The 19,160-nt window shown below is 47.7% G+C and overlaps 1 protein-coding gene across 1 annotated transcript; it reads left to right on the forward strand.

The window, feature by feature from the left end:
• The first annotated feature begins 919 nt into the window (after window positions 1-919).
• LOC140353613 (phosphatidylinositol 3-kinase regulatory subunit gamma-like) lies at window positions 920-19,160 on the forward strand. The gene is made up of 12 exons (XM_072438260.1): window positions 920-1,568; window positions 4,947-5,048; window positions 5,488-5,590; window positions 5,664-5,762; window positions 12,889-13,069; window positions 13,819-13,938; window positions 14,325-14,458; window positions 14,535-14,711; window positions 15,666-15,737; window positions 16,978-17,139; window positions 17,792-18,002; window positions 18,046-19,160. Exons 1-11 carry the CDS (start codon window positions 1,334-1,336, stop codon window positions 17,979-17,981), a joined length of 1,575 nt encoding a protein of 524 aa, XP_072294361.1. The 5' UTR covers window positions 920-1,333; the 3' UTR covers window positions 17,982-18,002; window positions 18,046-19,160.

The following is a 19,160-nucleotide window of genomic DNA, read 5'->3' on the forward strand; positions in this document are numbered from 1 at the left end:
TTATATTTATATTTATCAAACGTGGACTTCACATACGACGCCTCTTCGGCTTTCTTCAACGCGATGACTCGTTGGCCGATAGGTTTCGGGCAGATTTGATTGCTGCGTACAATCTTACCTTTTTCGACGCAGACGCCATTTCCCGACTTCTGGAGAGCCGCAGTTTCCTCTTGACACTCGCGAACACGAACGCGACTTAAATGTCAGTTGTTGGGATTTTTTTGTAAATCGGAAAATCGCGATTCTCAATTAACGAGCCATTATGGACGTGTTTATGGAAAGTCGAAGCTTTTGAAGTTTCCAGCACGAGCAGATAATTACTGTTCACGAACTGCAAACCGACCGACTGTCCGGACAAGTTTTGGGTGTTTTTAAAGTGTAGAAAAGGTGACTTGTTTCAAAATGTGTAATTTTAAACGATAAAATTTAACTTGACTAAAAAATTTACAAATTACGCAAATATTTACGTCATAAGGTTAGATGCTTTTTCCAATTTTCTAAAACTTTTTTTTAAAATGCAAGTGTTTATTTGTATAATATATTTAAAATGCATATCTTATACGCATTTTAAGTGTTTTATAAAACATTGTATGCGGTGCCGGACGATAGATTGAAACGAACGATTTTATTTGCTGCGTACTTTCATTTTCATTCACAGACGCCATTTCACGAGCCTTGACTTCATGCCATTTTTATTGTGATTCTTATTGTATTTTTTATTGAATTTTTCAGTTAATTAAGCCATTCATATATTTATTTGATTATGCGGATGACACAACAGTCTTTGTAACTCGTTGATTTTCATGAATATTCTGTTTTATGTCGACACAAAATCCGCTTAAATCATCTGCGTCGCTAATTTCTACACATTTAGTCTTATTGTAGAATTAATACAAACTCCGCCTTGTCCTTTAGGTTCTTGAAAATGAAGAGAAGCGCGTTTCTCTAAGGAATAAACCCTCCGTCATGCATCGGGCCTGCTCTCGACGGGTCATCGGCACGAGCCTTTTCTCCGGTCTTTCCCTGCGCTTGACCCGTCTCCCCTCGCCGTCGCGGGCCGTCCGAGTCGGGTCCAGGGGCGGGCCTCTTCACTGATCAGGGTCGGACTCGCCGGAGATGTCTTTGCACCGCTCGCTCTTGCCCCACCAGCCGACCGCAGTGACGGACATGCTCTACCTCCACAACACGGGGCAGCCCTGAACCGGCACCCGCTCCGCCTCGAACATGAATCTGACTCAAAGTTGATAATATGTGACTCGTTACAAAACAGTGAGCCTTCTGTCGCTTCTTCACCTCAACTCATCCGGGGACCAAGACATTTCAGTTCTGTAAAATGGCCGAATCCCAGTCCGAGCGTCTGGAGGACGGCCTAACGTCGAAGCTAGCGTCGCTCCATCTCAGGGACCAGGACGCGGCCGATGAGCACACGGCAGATAATCCAGCCGGGCCTGTCGGGATGTCCTCGCAGCACTTGCAGAGGGACACGAAGGCCAGCACGGGGGCCGGCTCGAGGGCCAGCACGAGGGCCAGCACGAGGGCCGGGCCTGAGAGTTCACCAGCAGAGCCAGGTGAGACCTTTGTGTGTGGCCAAAGGAACATGGTACGATGAAAAGCGATGAAAAGCAGAGATCCTCATCGTCGAAACCGTCTGTTTTGTGCGATTCTGATTGGTTTAGCACCCTGTCATTGAAACTGGAGGCAGACGTTCTCACAGAAAAGTCGCTCTCGCTCAGGATGCTTCTGCTCGCTTCAGCGCTAACGTCACTTTACAGACGTAGATAAACAGGCCCAGCAAAGAGCAAAGAGTGGGACAGAACTTGAACGTGTCCTCTTAGTAAAACAGTTGTGAAAGTATATTGTGAGTATTTGCAGCATTTGGAACAATTGAAATGGCAACATCAGTGATTCTCCAACGTCTGGTGAGATCCCTCTGTAGTTTTGGTGCTTCTTAGAGACTATTTGATCCACATTTCTCTCCGCTTCAGGTTGTCTTGCTTCAGGTTGTCCCGCTTCAGTTTGTCCCTTGGTTGTCCCGCTTCAGGTTGTCCCTTGCTTGTCCAGCTTCAGGTTGTTCCACTTCAGGTTGTCCCTTGGTTGTCCTGCTTCAGGTTGTCCCGCTTCAGGTTGTCCCGCTTCAGGTTGTCCATTGGTTGTCCCGCTTCAGGTAGTCTTGCTTCAGGTTGTCCCTTGGTTGTCCCGCTTCAGGTTGTCTTGCTTCAGGTTGTCCCTTGGTTGTCCCGCTTCAGGTTGTCTTGCTTCAGGTTGTCCCGTGGTTGTCCCGCTTCAGGTTGTCCCTCTGGACGTCTGCAGTTGTGATGTTGTCATGTGGTTTGACCAGAAATGGTACTTGGTGAGGAACGTTTTAGAACCACAGAGTGGATTTAAATATGTTTGCCATAATAACCGCAGCATTCTTCATAAAATTAGCACATTTTCATGTGTTTTGATTGGAAACAGTCCAATCTTCATTCAACATTCTGACCCGGTGACGAGCGATCCCGCGTAAGTTCTGTGGAAATGACTGAACAAACAGCTGCTGTTATGGATCATCTAATCAGATTTAAAAACTGAGGCAGGTTTAGACAGAGTTTTAGCGTTCAGAGCGTTCAGAGGCAGCAGGCCGTCTAACGTTACACTCCGTTACCCTCGCTCCAGCGACGTGCAGCGCTGTCCGCAGCAGGAATGTAGTGCATCTACAAACATGCCATTACAAGAGCTCCAGGGATCGTTTACACCGGCACATTCTCAGAGCAGCCACACCGGGCCCGGCACACAGGGCAGCCACACAGGGCCCGGCACACGGAGCAGCCACACAGGGCCTGGCACACAGGGCAGCCACACAGGGCCCGGCACACGGAGCAGCCACACAGGGCCTGGCACACAGGGCAGCCACACAGGGCCTGGCACACAGGGCAGCCACACAGGGCCCGGCACACGGAGCAGCCACACAGGGCCTTGTTGAATAGGTGTTAAGTTATAAGCTTGATGTTTTTGGCCGATGAATGTTGAAACTGAACGACTCAATGCACCCAGAGCTCGTGTGTGACATGTCATAATCTCATCTCAGAGTTCAGATGCGAGTGATTGACAGGTGGATAGGGGTGATTGACAGGTGGATTGGACTGAACAGCTAAATTGGGATGAGAAAAGTTTGATTTTGAGTCTCGAAGGAGAAGACAAATCTGTGAATGTTTGTGTCCTTTGCCTCAAGTGAAGACCATCCCGTGTGTACACTGGCACACCTCGTTAGCGTGGCAGGTTCGCGGGCCACGGGCTTTGGCAGGGCAGCTGTCGTTCTGTGGGCGAAGCGAGGCGAGGCAAGGCGAGGTCGGAGCAGTTCTCTGGGTGCTGACCAGAGCCCCTCCTGGTATTTCAGGCACCCAGACTGTGCCACCTGTCAGCAGGCCTGTCTGGGCACATACGGCCACACTCGGCACAGTAAGATATTCCTCCAGATCGGTGCCCACAGCGGCAGAGCGAGGAGAGGGCAGTGAGAGAAGAGGGCAATGTAAGGAGCGGGCAGTGAGAAGAGAGGGCAGTGTAAAGAGCCCAGGGCAGTGCGAGGAGCGGGCAGTGTGAGGAGAGGGCAGTGAGAGGAGAGGGCAGTGTGAGGAGAGGGCAGTGTAAGGAGAGGGCAGTGTAAGGAGCCCAGGGCAGTGTGAGGAGAGGGCAGTGTGAGGATCGGGCAGTGAGAGGAGAGGGCAGTGTGAGGAGAGGGCAGTGTAAGGAGAGGGCAGTGTAAGGAGCCCAGGGCAGTGTGAGGAGAGGGCAGTGAGAGGAGAGGGCAGTGTGAGGAGCGGGCAGTGTGAGGAGAGGGCAGTGTAAGGAGAGGGCAGTGTAAGGAGCCCAGGGCAGTGAGAGGAGAGGGCAGTGTGAGGAGAGGGCAGTGTAAGGAGAAGGCAGTGTAAGGAGCCCAGGGCAGTGTGAGGAGAGGGCAGTGAGAGGAGAGGGCAGTGTGAGGAGAGGGCAGTGTGAGGAGAGGGCAGTGTAAGGAGAGGGCAGTGTAAGGAGCCCAGGGCAGTGTGAGGAGAGGGCAGTGCGAGGAGAGGGCAGTGTGAGGAGAGGGCAGTGTAAGGAGCCCAGGGCAGTGTGAGGAGAGGGCAGTGTGAGGAGAGGGCAGTGCGAGGAGAGGGCAGTGTGAGGAGAGGGCAGTGTTAGGAGCGGGCAGTGTGAGGAGAGGGCAGTGTGAGGAGCGGGCAGTGTGAGGAGAGGGCAGTGTGAGGATCGGGCAGTGTGAGGATCGGGCAGTGTGAGGATCGGGCAGTGTGAGGATCGGGCAGTGTGAGGATCGGGCAGTGCGAGGAGAGGGCAGTGTGAGGAGAGGGCAGTGTGAGGAGAGGGCAGTGTGAGGATCGGGCAGTGTGAGGATCGGGCAGTGTGAGGAGAGGGCAGTGTGAGGAGAAGGCAGTGTAAGGAGCCCAGGGCAGTGCGAGGAGCGGGCAGTGTGAGGAGAGGGCAGTGAGAGGAGAGGGCAGTGTGAGGAGAGGGCAGTGTGAGGATCGGGCAGTGTGAGGAGAGGGCAGTGAGAGGAGAGGGCAGTGAGAGGAGAGGGCAGTGTGAGGATCGGGCAGTGTGAGGAGAGGGCAGTGAGAGGAGAGGGCAGTGAGAGGAGAGGGCAGTGTAAGGAGAGGGCAGTGTAAGGGGAGGGCAGTGTAAGGAGCCCAGGGCAGTGTGAGGAGAGGGCAGTGTGAGGAGAGGGCAGTGTAAGGAGCGGGCAGTGTGAGGAGCGGGCAGTGAGAGGAGAGGGCAGTGTGAGGAGCGGGCAGTGTGAGGAGAGGGCAGTGTGAGGAGAGGGCAGTGTGAGGAGAGGGCAGTGTGAGGAGAGGGCAGTGTGAGGAGCGGGCAGTGTGAGGAGAGGGCAGTGTGAGGAGAGGGCAGTGTGAGGAGAGGGCAGTGTGAGGAGAGGGCAGAGCAGGCGTGTTCACTGGTGGCGGTTGTTGTTGCAGAGTCGGAGTGTGGCATGGACCAAAGTGACCGTGGGGCTCCGGCCGACCTCTCCTCAGTTTATCTAAACGGTGCCACGACGGCCTTGGACGCCAAAGACGGAGGTAAGAGCGATTCATAACTCTGACGATTATTGTGAGAATCGACAATAAAATACTAAATGTTCTTTCAAGATAAAAAAGCACTTCACATGTAGGTTTATTTTATATAATTTAAGGCGGAGCAAAAAGGACTTCATTTTGCTTCCAAAATGGTCTAATTTCTTTTAATTATGAAAAAAAAATAATTTAGTCAGAAAAATGTCACTCCTCTATAAAACTGATTTTTTTTTAAACATGATGATTTTTTGTCTAAATAACTCAACTTTACAAAAACTTTTCATAATGTTCATGAATGTATTTTAAAATGGATTGGGGCCAAACTGCTAAACTAATACAACAATTCCTCGTCGGTCTCAGTTTTGTGCAGAGAACATTGTATAACACAAATAACTGTGGCCTTTACACTCTTAAATCTGATGTTTGTGGTTGTTTTTGGCGTCAGATCTCGAGCCGAGCGAGACTCTAGACGCGATGGAAGCGTGTAACCTGTGCACGTGCCGCTCTGAGCTGTCGGAGGCGGACTGGTACTGGGGCAACGTCTCCAGGTACATCATCGCCTAGCAACAGTAACCACGCGTCCTGACGGTTAAAACTCTTTCCCCGACACTGTCCTTTCAGGGAGGAGGTCAACGACATCATGCGGAACACGCCCGACGGCACCTTCCTTGTCCGGGACGCTTCGAGTGGCGCTCGAGGGGAATACACGCTAACGCTCAGGTAAAGAACGAGCACGTTCACACGACACGCTAACGCTCAGGTAAAGAATGAGCACGTTCACACGACACGCTAACGCTCAGGTAAAGAACGAGCACGTTCACACAACACGCTAACGCTCAGGTAAAGAACGAGCACGTTCACACGACACGCTAACGCTCAGGTAAAGAATGAGCACGTTCACACAACACGCTACTGCTCAGGTAAAGAATGAGCACGTTCACACAACACGCTAACGCTCAGGTAAAGAATGAGCACGTTCACACAACACGCTAACGCTCAGGTAAAGAATGAGCACGTTCACACGACACGCTAACGCTCAGGTAAAGAATGAGCACGTTCACACGACACGCTAACGCTCAGGTAAAGAACGAGCACGTTCACACAACACGCTAACGCTCAGGTAAAGAACGAGCACGTTCACACGACACGCTAACGCTCAGGTAAAGAATGAGCACGTTCACACAACACGCTACTGCTCAGGTAAAGAATGAGCACGTTCACACAACACGCTAACGCTCAGGTAAAGAATGAGCACGTTCACACAACACGCTACTGCTCAGGTAAAGAACGAGCACGTTCACACAACACGCTAACGCTCAGGTAAAGAATGAGCACGTTCACACAACACGCTAACGCTCAGGTAAAGAATGAGCACGTTCACACAACACGCTACTGCTCAGGTAAAGAATGAGCACGTTCACACGACACGCTAACGCTCAGGTAAAGAATGAGCACGTTCACACAACACGCTAACGCTCAGGTAAAGAATGAGCACGTTCACACAACACGCTAACGCTCGGGTAAAGAATGAGCACGTTCACACAACACGCTAACGCTCAGGTAAAGAATGAGCACGTTCACACAACACGCTAACGCTCATTTAAAGAACGAGCACGTTCACACAACACGCTAACGCTCAGGTAAAGAATGAGCACGTTCACACAACACGCTAACGTTCAGGTAAATAATGAGCACATTCACACAACACGCTAACGCTCAGGTAAAGAATGAGCACGTTCACACAACACGCTACTGCTCAGGTAAAGAACGAGCACGTTCACACAACACGCTAACGCTCAGGTAAAGAATGAGCACGTTCACACAACACGCTACTGCTCAGGTAAAGAATGAGCACGTTCACACAACAAGCTACTGCTCAGGTAAAGAATGAGCACGTTCACACAACACGCTACTGCTCAGGTAAAGAATGAGCACGTTCACACGACACGCTAACGCTCAGGTAAAGAATGAGCACGTTCACACGACACGCTAACGCTCAGGTAAAGAATGAGCACGTTCACACGACACGCTAACGCTCAGGTAAAGAATGAGCCCGTTCACACAACACGCTAACGCTCAGGTAAAGAATGAGCACGTTCACACAACACGCTAACGCTCAGGTAAAGAATGAGCACGTTCACACAACACGCTAACGCTCAGGTAAAGAATGAGAACGTTCACACAACACGCTAACGCTCAGGTAAAGAATGAGCACGTTCAAACAACACGCTAACGCTCAGGTAAAGAATGAGCACGTTCACACAACACGCTAACGCTCAGGTAAAGAACGAGCATGTTCACACAACACGCTAACGCTCAGGTAAAGAATGAGCACATTCACACAACACGCTAACGCTCAGGTAAAGAATGAGCACGTTCACACAACACGCTACTGCTCAGGTAAAGAATGAGCACGTTCACACAACACGCTAACGCTTAGGTAAAGAATGAGCACGTTCACACAACACGCTAACGCTCAGGTAAAGAACGAGCACGTTCACACAACACGCTACTGCTCAGGTAAAGAATGAGCACGTTCACACAACACGCTAACGCTCAGGTAAAGAATGAGCACATTCACACAACACGCTACTGCTCTGGTAAAGAATGAGCACGTTCACACCACACACTCAGGTAAAGAATGAGCATGTTCACACAACACGCTAACGCTCAGGTAAAGAATGAGCACGTTCACGTCACACGCTAAGGCTCAGGTAAAGAATGAGCACGTTCACACAACACGCTAACGCTCAGGTAAAGAATGAGCACGTTCACACAACACTAACGCTCAGGTAAAGAATGAGCACGTTCACACAACACGCTACTGCTCAGGTAAAGAATGAGCACGTTCACACAACACGCTAACGCTCAGGTAAAGAATGAGCACGTTCACACAACACGCTACTGCTCAGGTAAAGAATGAGCACGTTCACACAGCACGCTAACGCTCAGGTAAAGAATGAGCACGTTCACACAACACGCTAACGCTCAGGTAAAGAATGAGCACATTCACACAACACGTTAACGCTCAGGTAAAGAATGAGCACGTTCACACAACACGCTACTGCTCAGGTAAAGAATGAGCACGTTCACACAACACGCTAACCCTCAGGTAAAGAATGAGCACGTTCAAACAACACGCTAACGCTCAGGTAAAGAATGAGCACGTTCACACAACACGCTAACGCTCAGGTAAAGAATGAGCACGTTCACACAACACGCTAACGCTCAGGTAAAGAATGAGCACGTTCACACAACAAGCTAACGCTCAGGTAAAGAATGAGCACGTTCACACAACACGCTAAGGCTCAGGTAAAGAATGAGCACGTTCACACAACACGCTAACGCTCAGGTAAAGAATGAGCACGTTCACACAACACGCTAACGCTCAGGTAAAGAATGAGCACGTTCACACAACACGCTCAGGTAAAGAATGAGCATGTTCACACAACACGCTAACGCTCAGGTAAAGAATGAGCACGTTCAGGTCACACGCTAAGGCTCAGGTAAAGAATGAGCACGTTCACACAACACGCTAACGCTCAGGTAAAGAATGAGCACGTTCACACAACACTAACGCTCAGGTAAAGAATGAGCACGTTCACACAACACGCTAATGCTCAGGTAAAGAATGAGCACGTTCACGTCACACGCTAAGGCTCAGGTAAAGAATGAGCACGTTCACACAACACGCTAACGCTCAGGTAAAGAATGAGCACGTTCACACAACACGCTAACGCTCAGGTAAAGAATGAGCACGTTCACACAACACGCTACTGCTCAGGTAAAGAATGAGCACGTTCACACAACACGCTAATGCTCAGGTAAAGAATGAGCACGTTCACGTCACACGCTAAGGCTCAGGTAAAGAATGAGCACGTTCACACAACACGCTAACGCTCAGGTAAAGAATGAGCACGTTCACACAACACGCTAACGCTCAGGTAAAGAATGAGCACGTTCACACAACAAGCTAACGCTCAGGTAAAGAATGAGCACGTTCAAACAACAAGCTAACGCTCAGGTAAAGAATGAGCACGTTCACACAACACGCTAACGCTCAGGTAAAGAATGAGCACGTTCACACAACACGCTAAGGCTCAGGTAAAGAATGAGCACGTTCACACAACACGCTAACGCTCGGGTAAAGAATGAGCACGTTCACACAACACGCTAACGCTCAGGTAAAGAATGAGCACGTTCACACAACACGCTCAGGTAAAGAATGAGCACGTTCACACAACACGCTACCGCTTAGGTAAAGAATGAGCACGTTCACACAGCACGCTAACGCTTTGCTAAAGAATGAGCACGTTCACGTCACACGCTCAGGTAAAGAATGAGCACGTTCACACAACATGCTAACGCTCAGGTAAAGAATGAGCACGTTCACACAACACGCTAACGCCCAGGTAAAGAATGAGCACATTCACACAACACGCTAACGCTCAGGTAAAGAATGAACACCACACGCTAATGCTCAGGTAAAGAATGAGCACATTCACACAACACGCTAACGCTCAAGTAAAGAATGAGCACGTTCACGCCACACACTAACACTCAGGTAAAGAATGAGCACGTTCACACAACACGCTAACGCTCAGGTAAAGAATGAGCACGTTCACACAACACGCTAACGCTCAGGTAAAGAATGAGCACGTTCACGTCACACGCTATCGCTCAGGTAAAGAATGAGCATGTTCATGCCACACGCTAACACTCAGGTAAAGAATGAGTACGTTCACGCCACACGCTAACGCTCAGGTAAAGAATGAGCACGTTCACGCAACACGCTAACGCTCAGGTAAAGAATGAGCACGTTCACACAACACGCTAACGCTCAGGTAAAGAATGAGCACGTTCACACAACACGCTAACGCTCAGGTAAAGAATGAGCACGTTCACACAACACGCTACTGCTCAGGTAAAGAATGAGCACGTTCACACAACACGCTAACCCTCAGGTAAAGAATGAGCACGTTCAAACAACACGCTAACACTCAGGTAAAGAATGAGCACGTTCACACAACACGCTAACGCTCAGGTAAAGAATGAGCACGTTCACACAACACGCTAACGCTCAGGTAAAGAATGAGCACGTTCACACAACAAGCTAACGCTCAGGTAAAGAATGAGCACGTTCAAACAACAAGCTAACGCTCAGGTAAAGAATGAGCACGTTCACACAACACGCTAACGCTCAGGTAAAGAATGAGCACGTTCTCGCCACACACTAACGCTCAGGTAAAGAATGAGCACGTTCACACAACACGCTAACGCTCAGGTAAAGAATGAGCACGTTCACACAACACGCTAACGCTCAGGTAAAGAATGAGCACGTTCACACAACACGCTACTGCTCAGGTAAAGAATGAGCACGTTCACACAACACGCTAACCCTCAGGTAAAGAATGAGCACGTTCAAACAACACGCTAACGCTCAGGTAAAGAATGAGCACGTTCACACAACACGCTAACGCTCAGGTAAAGAATGAGCACGTTCAAACAACAAGCTAACGCTCAGGTAAAGAATGAGCACGTTCACACAACACGCTAACGCTCAGGTAAAGAATGAGCACGTTCACACAACACGCTAACGCTCAGGTAAAGAATGAGCACGTTCACACAACACGCTCAGGTAAAGAACGAGCACGTTCACACAACACGCTACCGCTCAGGTAAAGAATGAGCACGTTCACACAGCACGCTAACGCTTTGCTAAAGAATGAGCACGTTCACGTCACACGCTCAGGTAAAGAATGAGCACGTTCACACAACATGCTAACTCTCAGGTAAAGAATGAGCACGTTCACACAACACGCTAATGCTCAGGTAAAGAATGAGCACGTTCACACAACAAGCTAATGCTCGGGTAAAGAATGAGCACGTTCACACAACACGCTAACGCTCAGGTAAAGAATGAGCACGTTCACAGCACACGCTAACCCTCAGGTAAAGAATGAGCACGTTCACACAACACGCTAACGCTCAGGTAAAGAATGAGCACGTTCACGTCACACGCTAAGGCTCAGGTAAAGAATGAGCACGTTCACACAACACGCTAACGCTTAGGTAAAGAATGAGCATGTTCACAGCACACGCTAACCCTCAGGTAAAGAATGAGCACGTTCACACAACACGCTAACGCTCAGGTAAAGAATGAGCACGTTCACGTCACACGCTAAGGCTCAGGTAAAGAATGAGCACGTTCACACAACACGCTAACGCTCAGGTAAAGAATGAGCACGTTCACACAACACGCTAACGCTCAGGTAAAGAATGAGCACGTTCACACAACACGCTCAGGTAAAGAATGAGCACGTTCACACAACACGCTACCGCTAAGGTAAAGAATGAGCACGTTCACACCACACGCTCAGGTAAAGAATGAGCACGTTCACACAACATGCTAATGCTCAGGTAAAGAATGAGCACGTTCACACAGCACGCTAACGCTTTGCTAAAGAATGAGCACGTTCACACCACACGGTAACGGTCAAGTAAAGAATGAGCACGTTCACGCCACACGCTCAGGTAAAGAATGAGCACGTTCACACAACATGCTAATGCTCAGGTGAAGAATGAGCACGTTCACACAACACGCTAACGCTCAGGTAAAGAATGAGCACGTTCACACAACGCGCTAACGCTCAGGTAAAGAATGAGCACGTTCACACAACACGCTAACGCTCAGTTAAAGAATGAGCACGTTCACACAACACGCTAACGCTCAGGTAAAGAATGAGCACGTTCACGTCACACGCTAACGCTCAGGTAAAGAACGAGCACGTTCACACAACACGCTAACGCTCAGGTAAAGAATGAACACCACACGCTAACGCTCAGGTAAAGAATGAGCACATTCACACAACACGCTAACGCTCAGGTAAAGAATGAGCACGTTCACACCACACGCTCAGGTAAAGAATGAGCATGTTCATACAACACGCTAACGCTCAGGTAAAGAATGAGCACTTTCACACGCTAACGCTCAGGTAAAGAATGAGCATGTTCATGCCACACGCTAACACTCAGGTAAAGAATGAGTACGTTCACGCCACACGCTAACGCTCAGGTAAAGAATGAGCACGTTCACGCCACACGCTAACGCTCAGGTAAAGAATGAGCAAGTTCACACAACACGCTAACGCGCAGGTAAAGAATGAGCACGTTCACACAACACGCTAACGCTCAGGTCAAGAATGAGCACGTTCATGCCACACGTTAAGATGTAACCGTCCTGTTGTTTATAATGGAATTCAGAATCCCTGGAGAGGTCGACGCCCAGAGCATTCTGATGCTAATCAGTTAAACAGGGAGGAGAGAGAGAGAGCCAGGGACAATAGGATGCTTATGGCCCATTAAAGGACTGATAGTAAACAAAGAGGTTTAGTTTCTGGTGCAACCAATAACACCTTTTTATCAGGGGGTCCCGTCCGGATGGGCAGGGCCTACTCAGAGTAGGGTAAATATCTGAGTTCCCGGTCTTGATTCGAGTGTCGAAACGTATGGTTTAAAAAAAAAAAAAAAAAGTCCAGATGATACAAATGAATCTCTTTCGACTAAGGCCAGGGATGTGTATATATCCACTATAGAAATGTTTAGTGGCACTTTGATGGGGCACAGAGAGTAGATGACTGGGTGGGCTCTCTGGAAGTCTTGGGACCCTTTTGTTCATACGTTACGTTAATACACTACTGTGTCCTGTCAGACCCGTGCAGAAGTATAGATCTGTGTCTGAACCAGGAAGTACGAGCACATTGTTTTAAGGCTTCTTTCTGGTTCTGAAGTACTTTTAAGTGACTTTTCACATTGCGCTCTACAAATCACGTGCTTTGCCTTTCAGAAAAGACGGCACCAACCGACTGATAAAGATCTGTCAACATGAGGGAAAGTACGGCTTCTCTGAGCCTCTGGGCTTCTCCTCGGTCATGAACCTGATCCACTACTACCACCACAAGTCCCTGGCCCAGTACAACTCCAAACTGGACACTCGACTGCTTTACCCCGTGTCCAGATACCAGCAGGTGGGTCAGAGGGCAGGAGGGGAGGAGGGGGGGACGGTAAGAGGGGAGGAGGGCAGGAGGGTAAGAGGACAGGAGGGTCAGAGGACAGGAGGGTCAGAGGGCAGGAGGGGAAGAGGGCAGGAGGGGAAGAGGGTCAGAGATTGGGAAGGCCCCTGTGTTGTGTCTATTCATCTTATTCCAGGAGCTCGTCGGGGCGGCGCCTCCTTCCGGTTGTATTAGTGAACACAGGGCCGCCAACTAAAAAGCCGTTTTCGGGCCGTCCAGGGAATCGGTGCAGTGTTGACTTGTGGGTCATTTTACGCAAATCGATCTACTTTAGAGCATGTTTTAGCCAGACAGTTTTCCATTGTTCTCTATTTAGACCAACAGTGTTTCCTCTGGACTGGAAGTGCCATTGGGAGGAATAAGGTCAATCGTCAGATCTGACAGTCCCGCCCACTTTCCTTGTTCCAGAAGTAATATTCTCATTCATTTTCTCATAGACATTTTCTTTCAAAACGTTCACATTCAGTTCCAAACTCGGGTCCTGGGCCAGAGGCTTGAGGGACATTTCCATGTTTAAAGTTTTAAATATATATTTGTTGGGCCATATAAATGTGTCATGGACATTAGAAACCACCTTGCCTTGAAAATTTAACCACACATTTTACTTCTGGAATCTTCTGGATCCACAACAAACATAATCATTTGAAGCTGTCCCGTCCTGAAGGATCTGAGCTGGAAGACCATGTCGTGTGTTTGCTCTGCAGGTTCAGATGGAAGTCGACATAAACGAAGTCGGAGAACAGCTGAGGATGTTTCAGGATCGATATCAACAGAAGAGCAAAGAGTACGACAATCTGCTGAAGGAGTTCAACCAGACATCTCAGGTAAGACCACGGGACCACCACCAGCACGGATCGTAACAGTTCTACCGAGGCGTCCAAGGCAAAAAAACAGTAAAGTCTTAAGGAAAAATGATTAAGGACAAGATTGGCTTGAAAACATCTGAGAGAAGACACAATTATGAACCGTTAAACTAACACAAAAATAATCCCATGCAGTTTGTAGGAGTCTAAACTACAGGATTAGCAGCTTTTAAACAGAACTAGACCCCATGGAGACACAAGGATATTTGCAGCCTTTGCTTTTTGCAGATCATGATTATTCAAATTGTAGTGACGTCTTCATTAGCACTTAGCAAAGTCCCAGACAGCCATTGCAAACGCGTCTGATACTGGGTCGTCTCATTGAGCGCTCTGTCCGGACGTTCCAGGAGCTGCAGAGCAAGAGGACGGCCATTGAGGCGTTCACAGAAATCATCCGGATCTTCGAGGAGGAGTGCGAGACTCACGAGCGCTACAGCAAAGAGTACATCGATATGTTCCTGTCGCTGAGCAGCTCCGAGCCGTAAGTCTCCGTCGCGTCTGTGTTAACGGCTCAGAATCGGCCCGAGAGACGCTTCCAGATGCACTTGTGTTTCCAGAGTCCAGAGCGACTCGGAGGGACTCCAGCTGAAGGTGGAGGAGATCCACAGCAGTAAGAAGAGACTGGAAGATGAGCTCCAGACGAAGGCTCGGGCGTATTCAGAGGTCGACCGGAAAATTAACAGCCTCAGACCGGACTTGGTCCAGCTCAGGAAAATCAGGGATCAGTATCTGCTGTGAGTATCCTCCAAAGAAGACGGATGATGCTTTTGTTTAGTATCTTATTATCCGGACTATAAGTCCCACCTTTTTTCATAGTTTGCCCGGGGTGCGACTTATATTCCAGAGCGACTTGTGTGATATTATTTGTTATTTTCACACTAGCAACCACAAGATGGTGCTCTAGGCTCTAAGCTACAGAGAAGAATCAGCACTTCCTCTACCTCTGGAGTTTGTGGAGTTGTTTAGAAGTGACACAGAGGAAGAAGAATTCAATGGATCTATTGATTTACCCCCAAAAATTGAACTTTTTGTCTTCTCTATTATGCATTTTTTGGCTGCTGCGACTTATAGTCCGGAAAATATGGTATTAGGGATGGAACAATAACCAAAATATTGAGATATTGTATATACTTGATATAAAGAGTCTCAATAATAATAAAAAATTGATTCAGTAGTTGTCTTGACTCAACGTGTGACCACATGCCACGCCCACATTTACTCTTATCAAAAACATTATTTTCTCTTTAGACATAAACATCTCAGGGTTTAAAAAAAAAGAAGAAAATATCCTGTGTTTATTGTCTTCAACAGCTTCAGTAAAGTTAGTTAAATATTTAGAGCGTCACTAAGTTGAACGAGCTGTAAAACTACGGGCAACGAAAGAAAAGAAAAATGTGGGATAAAGATTAAATAAGGGAGCTAAAATGATGACATATTGTAATGCTAACAGGTATCTACAGTAGATTAGACCGACAGCTTATGAGCTTGTTGTATTTATAGTGCACATTTCTTTGTACCATTTAAAAACCATTAGAGTGACAGGTGGTGGTTTAACCTGAGATGAACCGGCAGCTGTAGAACATACGTAACAAATACATGTATAGACTAACATAATGGAGATAGAATAGATTTGCATTGTAAAGGAAGCATTTTTCGCAACTCTAAAAGCCGTTGTGTTCACGTTACAGATGGCTGACCCAACAAGGCACCAAACAAAGTCAGATCAACGAGTGGCTCGGCGTCCAGAGCGATGAAGAGGAGTAAGTATTACTTTTGAGTACTTCCAATGTCCACCTGCCTCATCGCCTTCGTTAAGTCCCATCCCATCAACTGTAACACCGTGAGTTGTTTTTGGTTGTCTAATATATTTGGCCAATTGTCACAAAGCAAACAGAAAGTAAAAAGCAAAAAGGAGGGGGGACCAAGCACATCCTTGTATCACCCCTCTTTCCAGTGTCTGTTAGAGCCCCAGTATTTTTATGATTACGTTGTCTTTTTGAATATGTTCGATGGATGATGATGATGATGATAAACAATGATGATGGATGATGAACGATGATGATGGATGATGAACGATGATGATGATGATAAACGATGATGATGAACAATGATGATGGATGATGAACGATGATGATGGATGATGAACGATGATGATGATGATAAACGATGATGATGATGAACAATGATGATGGATGATGAACGATGATGATGGATGATGGATGATGAACGATGATGATGGATGATGGATGATGAACGATCATGGATGATGATGATGATGAACGATGATGATGGATGATGATGGATGATGATGATGGATGATGATGATGATGATGATGATGATGGATGATAATGGAGGATGATGATGATGATAGATGATGGAGATGATGGATGATGATGGATGATGATGCTGAATGATGGAGATGATGATGATGATGATGATGATGATGATGGAAGATGATGATGATGGAAGAAGATGATGAATGATGATGATGGATGATGGAAGAAGATGAATGATGATGATGATAGATGATGGATGATGATGATGATGATGATGGAAGATGATGATGATAGATGATGGATGATGATGATGAATGATGGAGATGATGATGATGATGATGGAAGAAGATGATGATGATGGATGATAATGGAGGATGATGGAGATGATGATGGATGATGATGATGGAGATGATGATGGATGAGGATGATGGATGATGATGATGGATGATGATGATGGAAGATGATGGATGATGATGATGATGATGAATGATGATGAATGATGATGATGGATGATGATGATGAAGATGGATGATGATGAATTGCACGTAAATACCGTTTCATATTGTCCTGGGTTTTGTCGTTCGTTAATAAATCCTGTTTGACGCTTGTGAATTAAATCTGGGAGTATTTGTTCCGTTCTTTCATGGTTGACCGAGGTTTCTATAGCATGTTTCTGAGATTGTCTTAAATTGTCCTTGCATGAACCCCTTTGCTCTTTTGCAGCCCGTACACGCTGGCAGACGAGCCCGACCCAGAGGAGAGCAGCTGGTACGTGGGCGGCATGAGGAGGAAAGAGGCCGAGGAGCTGCTCAGAGGGAAACGAGACGGCACCTTCCTGATCCGGGACAGCCAGAGTCAAAAGGGCTCCTTCGCCTGCTCTGTGGTGTGAGTGCCACGCTTCCTCACCGCTGTCGTTTGAAGGGTTTTATGGATTTGTATTTGTTATTTATCCTTGTTAACATCTGAAGCTTTGGGCTGCTCAAGACTTCTGATCGTGGGGTCACAGGGATTTCAGACATGTTATCTGTCATATAAGTAAAATACAGCTGCAGACGGCAGTAAACACGGGTGTGAGGGGCTGAAGAAGTGAACTAGGACTGGGACAAGTTCATCTGGCAGTTCCTTCCTCTGCAGTGCTTCAGTTAAAAGAGCCGCACTGATTTATGCGAGTTGAAACACGGTTGAAAGGCGGTGGTTCACAGCCCTCCATGCGCTCTTGTCCATCGTACAGTGTGAGCAGCTCGACGTATCTGTCCATCGCTCTTTTAAACATACTAAAAATTGTACCAAAGAGCACAAAGCAAGCCCATTTTAAGAACTTTAACACTAGGCAGAAAATATGATGTGCAGAGAAAACACAAGAAAGGAAGGCGGGGAAAAGATCAAAAATCGTTAGAAACAATAAAATTACAGGGATTAAAGTTTTTTTGTTCCACTCTGTTGTCATTAAACCTGGGCTGTAAGTAAATTAGTGGTTTAAGTGAAAAATCTGTATGGTAAATACGTATATGATGTTAATGTTACTCATCTCCTGCAGAGCGGACGGCGACGTAAAGCACTGTGTGATCTACCAGACGTCCAGCGGCTTCGGCTTCGCTGAGCCCTTCAACATGTATCCCACCCTCAAAGAGCTGGTCCTGCACTACCGGCACACCTCGCTCATCCAGCACAACCAGCAGCTGAATGTGACCCTGGCCTGGCCCGCCCTCAGCCCGCAACCCAGCTAAGACCCCCAATTAAGACCCCCGGTCCAGCCTGCAACCCAGCCAAGACTCCCGGTCCAGCCCACAGCCCAGCTAAGACCCCAACCAAGACCCAAGGCAAGACCCCAACCAAGACCCCAGCCGAGACCCCAGCCAAGATCCCAATCAAGACCCCAAACAAGACCCTAACTAAGACCCCAGCTTAGGCTCCAGCCAAGACCCCATCCAAGATCCCAGCCAAGATCCCAAGACCCCAGCCAAGACCCCAACCAAGACCCCAACCAAGACCCCTGCTAAGACCCCAACCAAGACCCCAGCCAAGATCCCAACCAAGGCCCCAACCACCAAGACCCCAACCAATGCCCCAACCAAGACCCCAACCAAGACCCCAACCAAGACCCCAACCAAGGCCCCAGCCCCGTCAACACAAAAAAGACCACCAGTTCCACCAGCACAACATGAACCAAACGCCGTGTTTTCCTAAAGTAGCACAAAAGAGAAAAACAGCAATATCCAATATTTATTATTATTGTGACATTTAAGTACTTTTGACACAAAAAGTCAGTTAAATTAGAACGAAAATGACTTCAAAATAAAAGCTTAAGAAGACTCGACCAAAACAAGGAAACGCAAGAATAGAATATGTATTTTTCCATTTTAATAACAAAAAATAGCCAATATTGTAATATTGCTTTACATAACATACAGTGCAGCCGTTTAACCTTTCGACCTTTCGAACGTCGTTAATCGATCCCTCGTCAAGTGGAAGCACAACTTAAATACTTGATGCTGGGTTGAGAACTTTTGCAAATATACTTATAGTTGCATAAAAGTTCAGTCTGTTCAGGGAGTTTTAAAGCTATTTGTTTAAATGTTCTAAAGCTGATGAAAAAGAAAAGAATTGGCCTGTACAAAAAGCCTGTTTTGGGGTCTCCATCCCACTTTGATCCCTTAAACCGCCCGGACCATCAGCACCCAAACAGATTCAACCCCAGCACAAACTAAAGGGTAAATGTGTTTTTTGGAGTGCAGAGTGGCCTCTTCAGGGAACCTCCGCTCAGGACGGACCCCCACCCGGACCCCCACCCGGACCCCACCCGGACCCCGCCCGCATGTGGAGCTACACCTGTGATCGACCAGCACTTTATCCTCACAAACTCATCGTGGACGAGGAACGGTTTCAACAAGTTTTTTCCCAAAATG

Source organism: Eucyclogobius newberryi, unplaced genomic scaffold (assembly GCF_026437365.1).
Source record: "Eucyclogobius newberryi isolate DKJ021-1_F unplaced genomic scaffold, fEucNew1.0.hap1 SCAF_9, whole genome shotgun sequence".
NCBI classification, from domain to species: domain Eukaryota; kingdom Metazoa; phylum Chordata; class Actinopteri; order Gobiiformes; family Gobiidae; genus Eucyclogobius; species Eucyclogobius newberryi.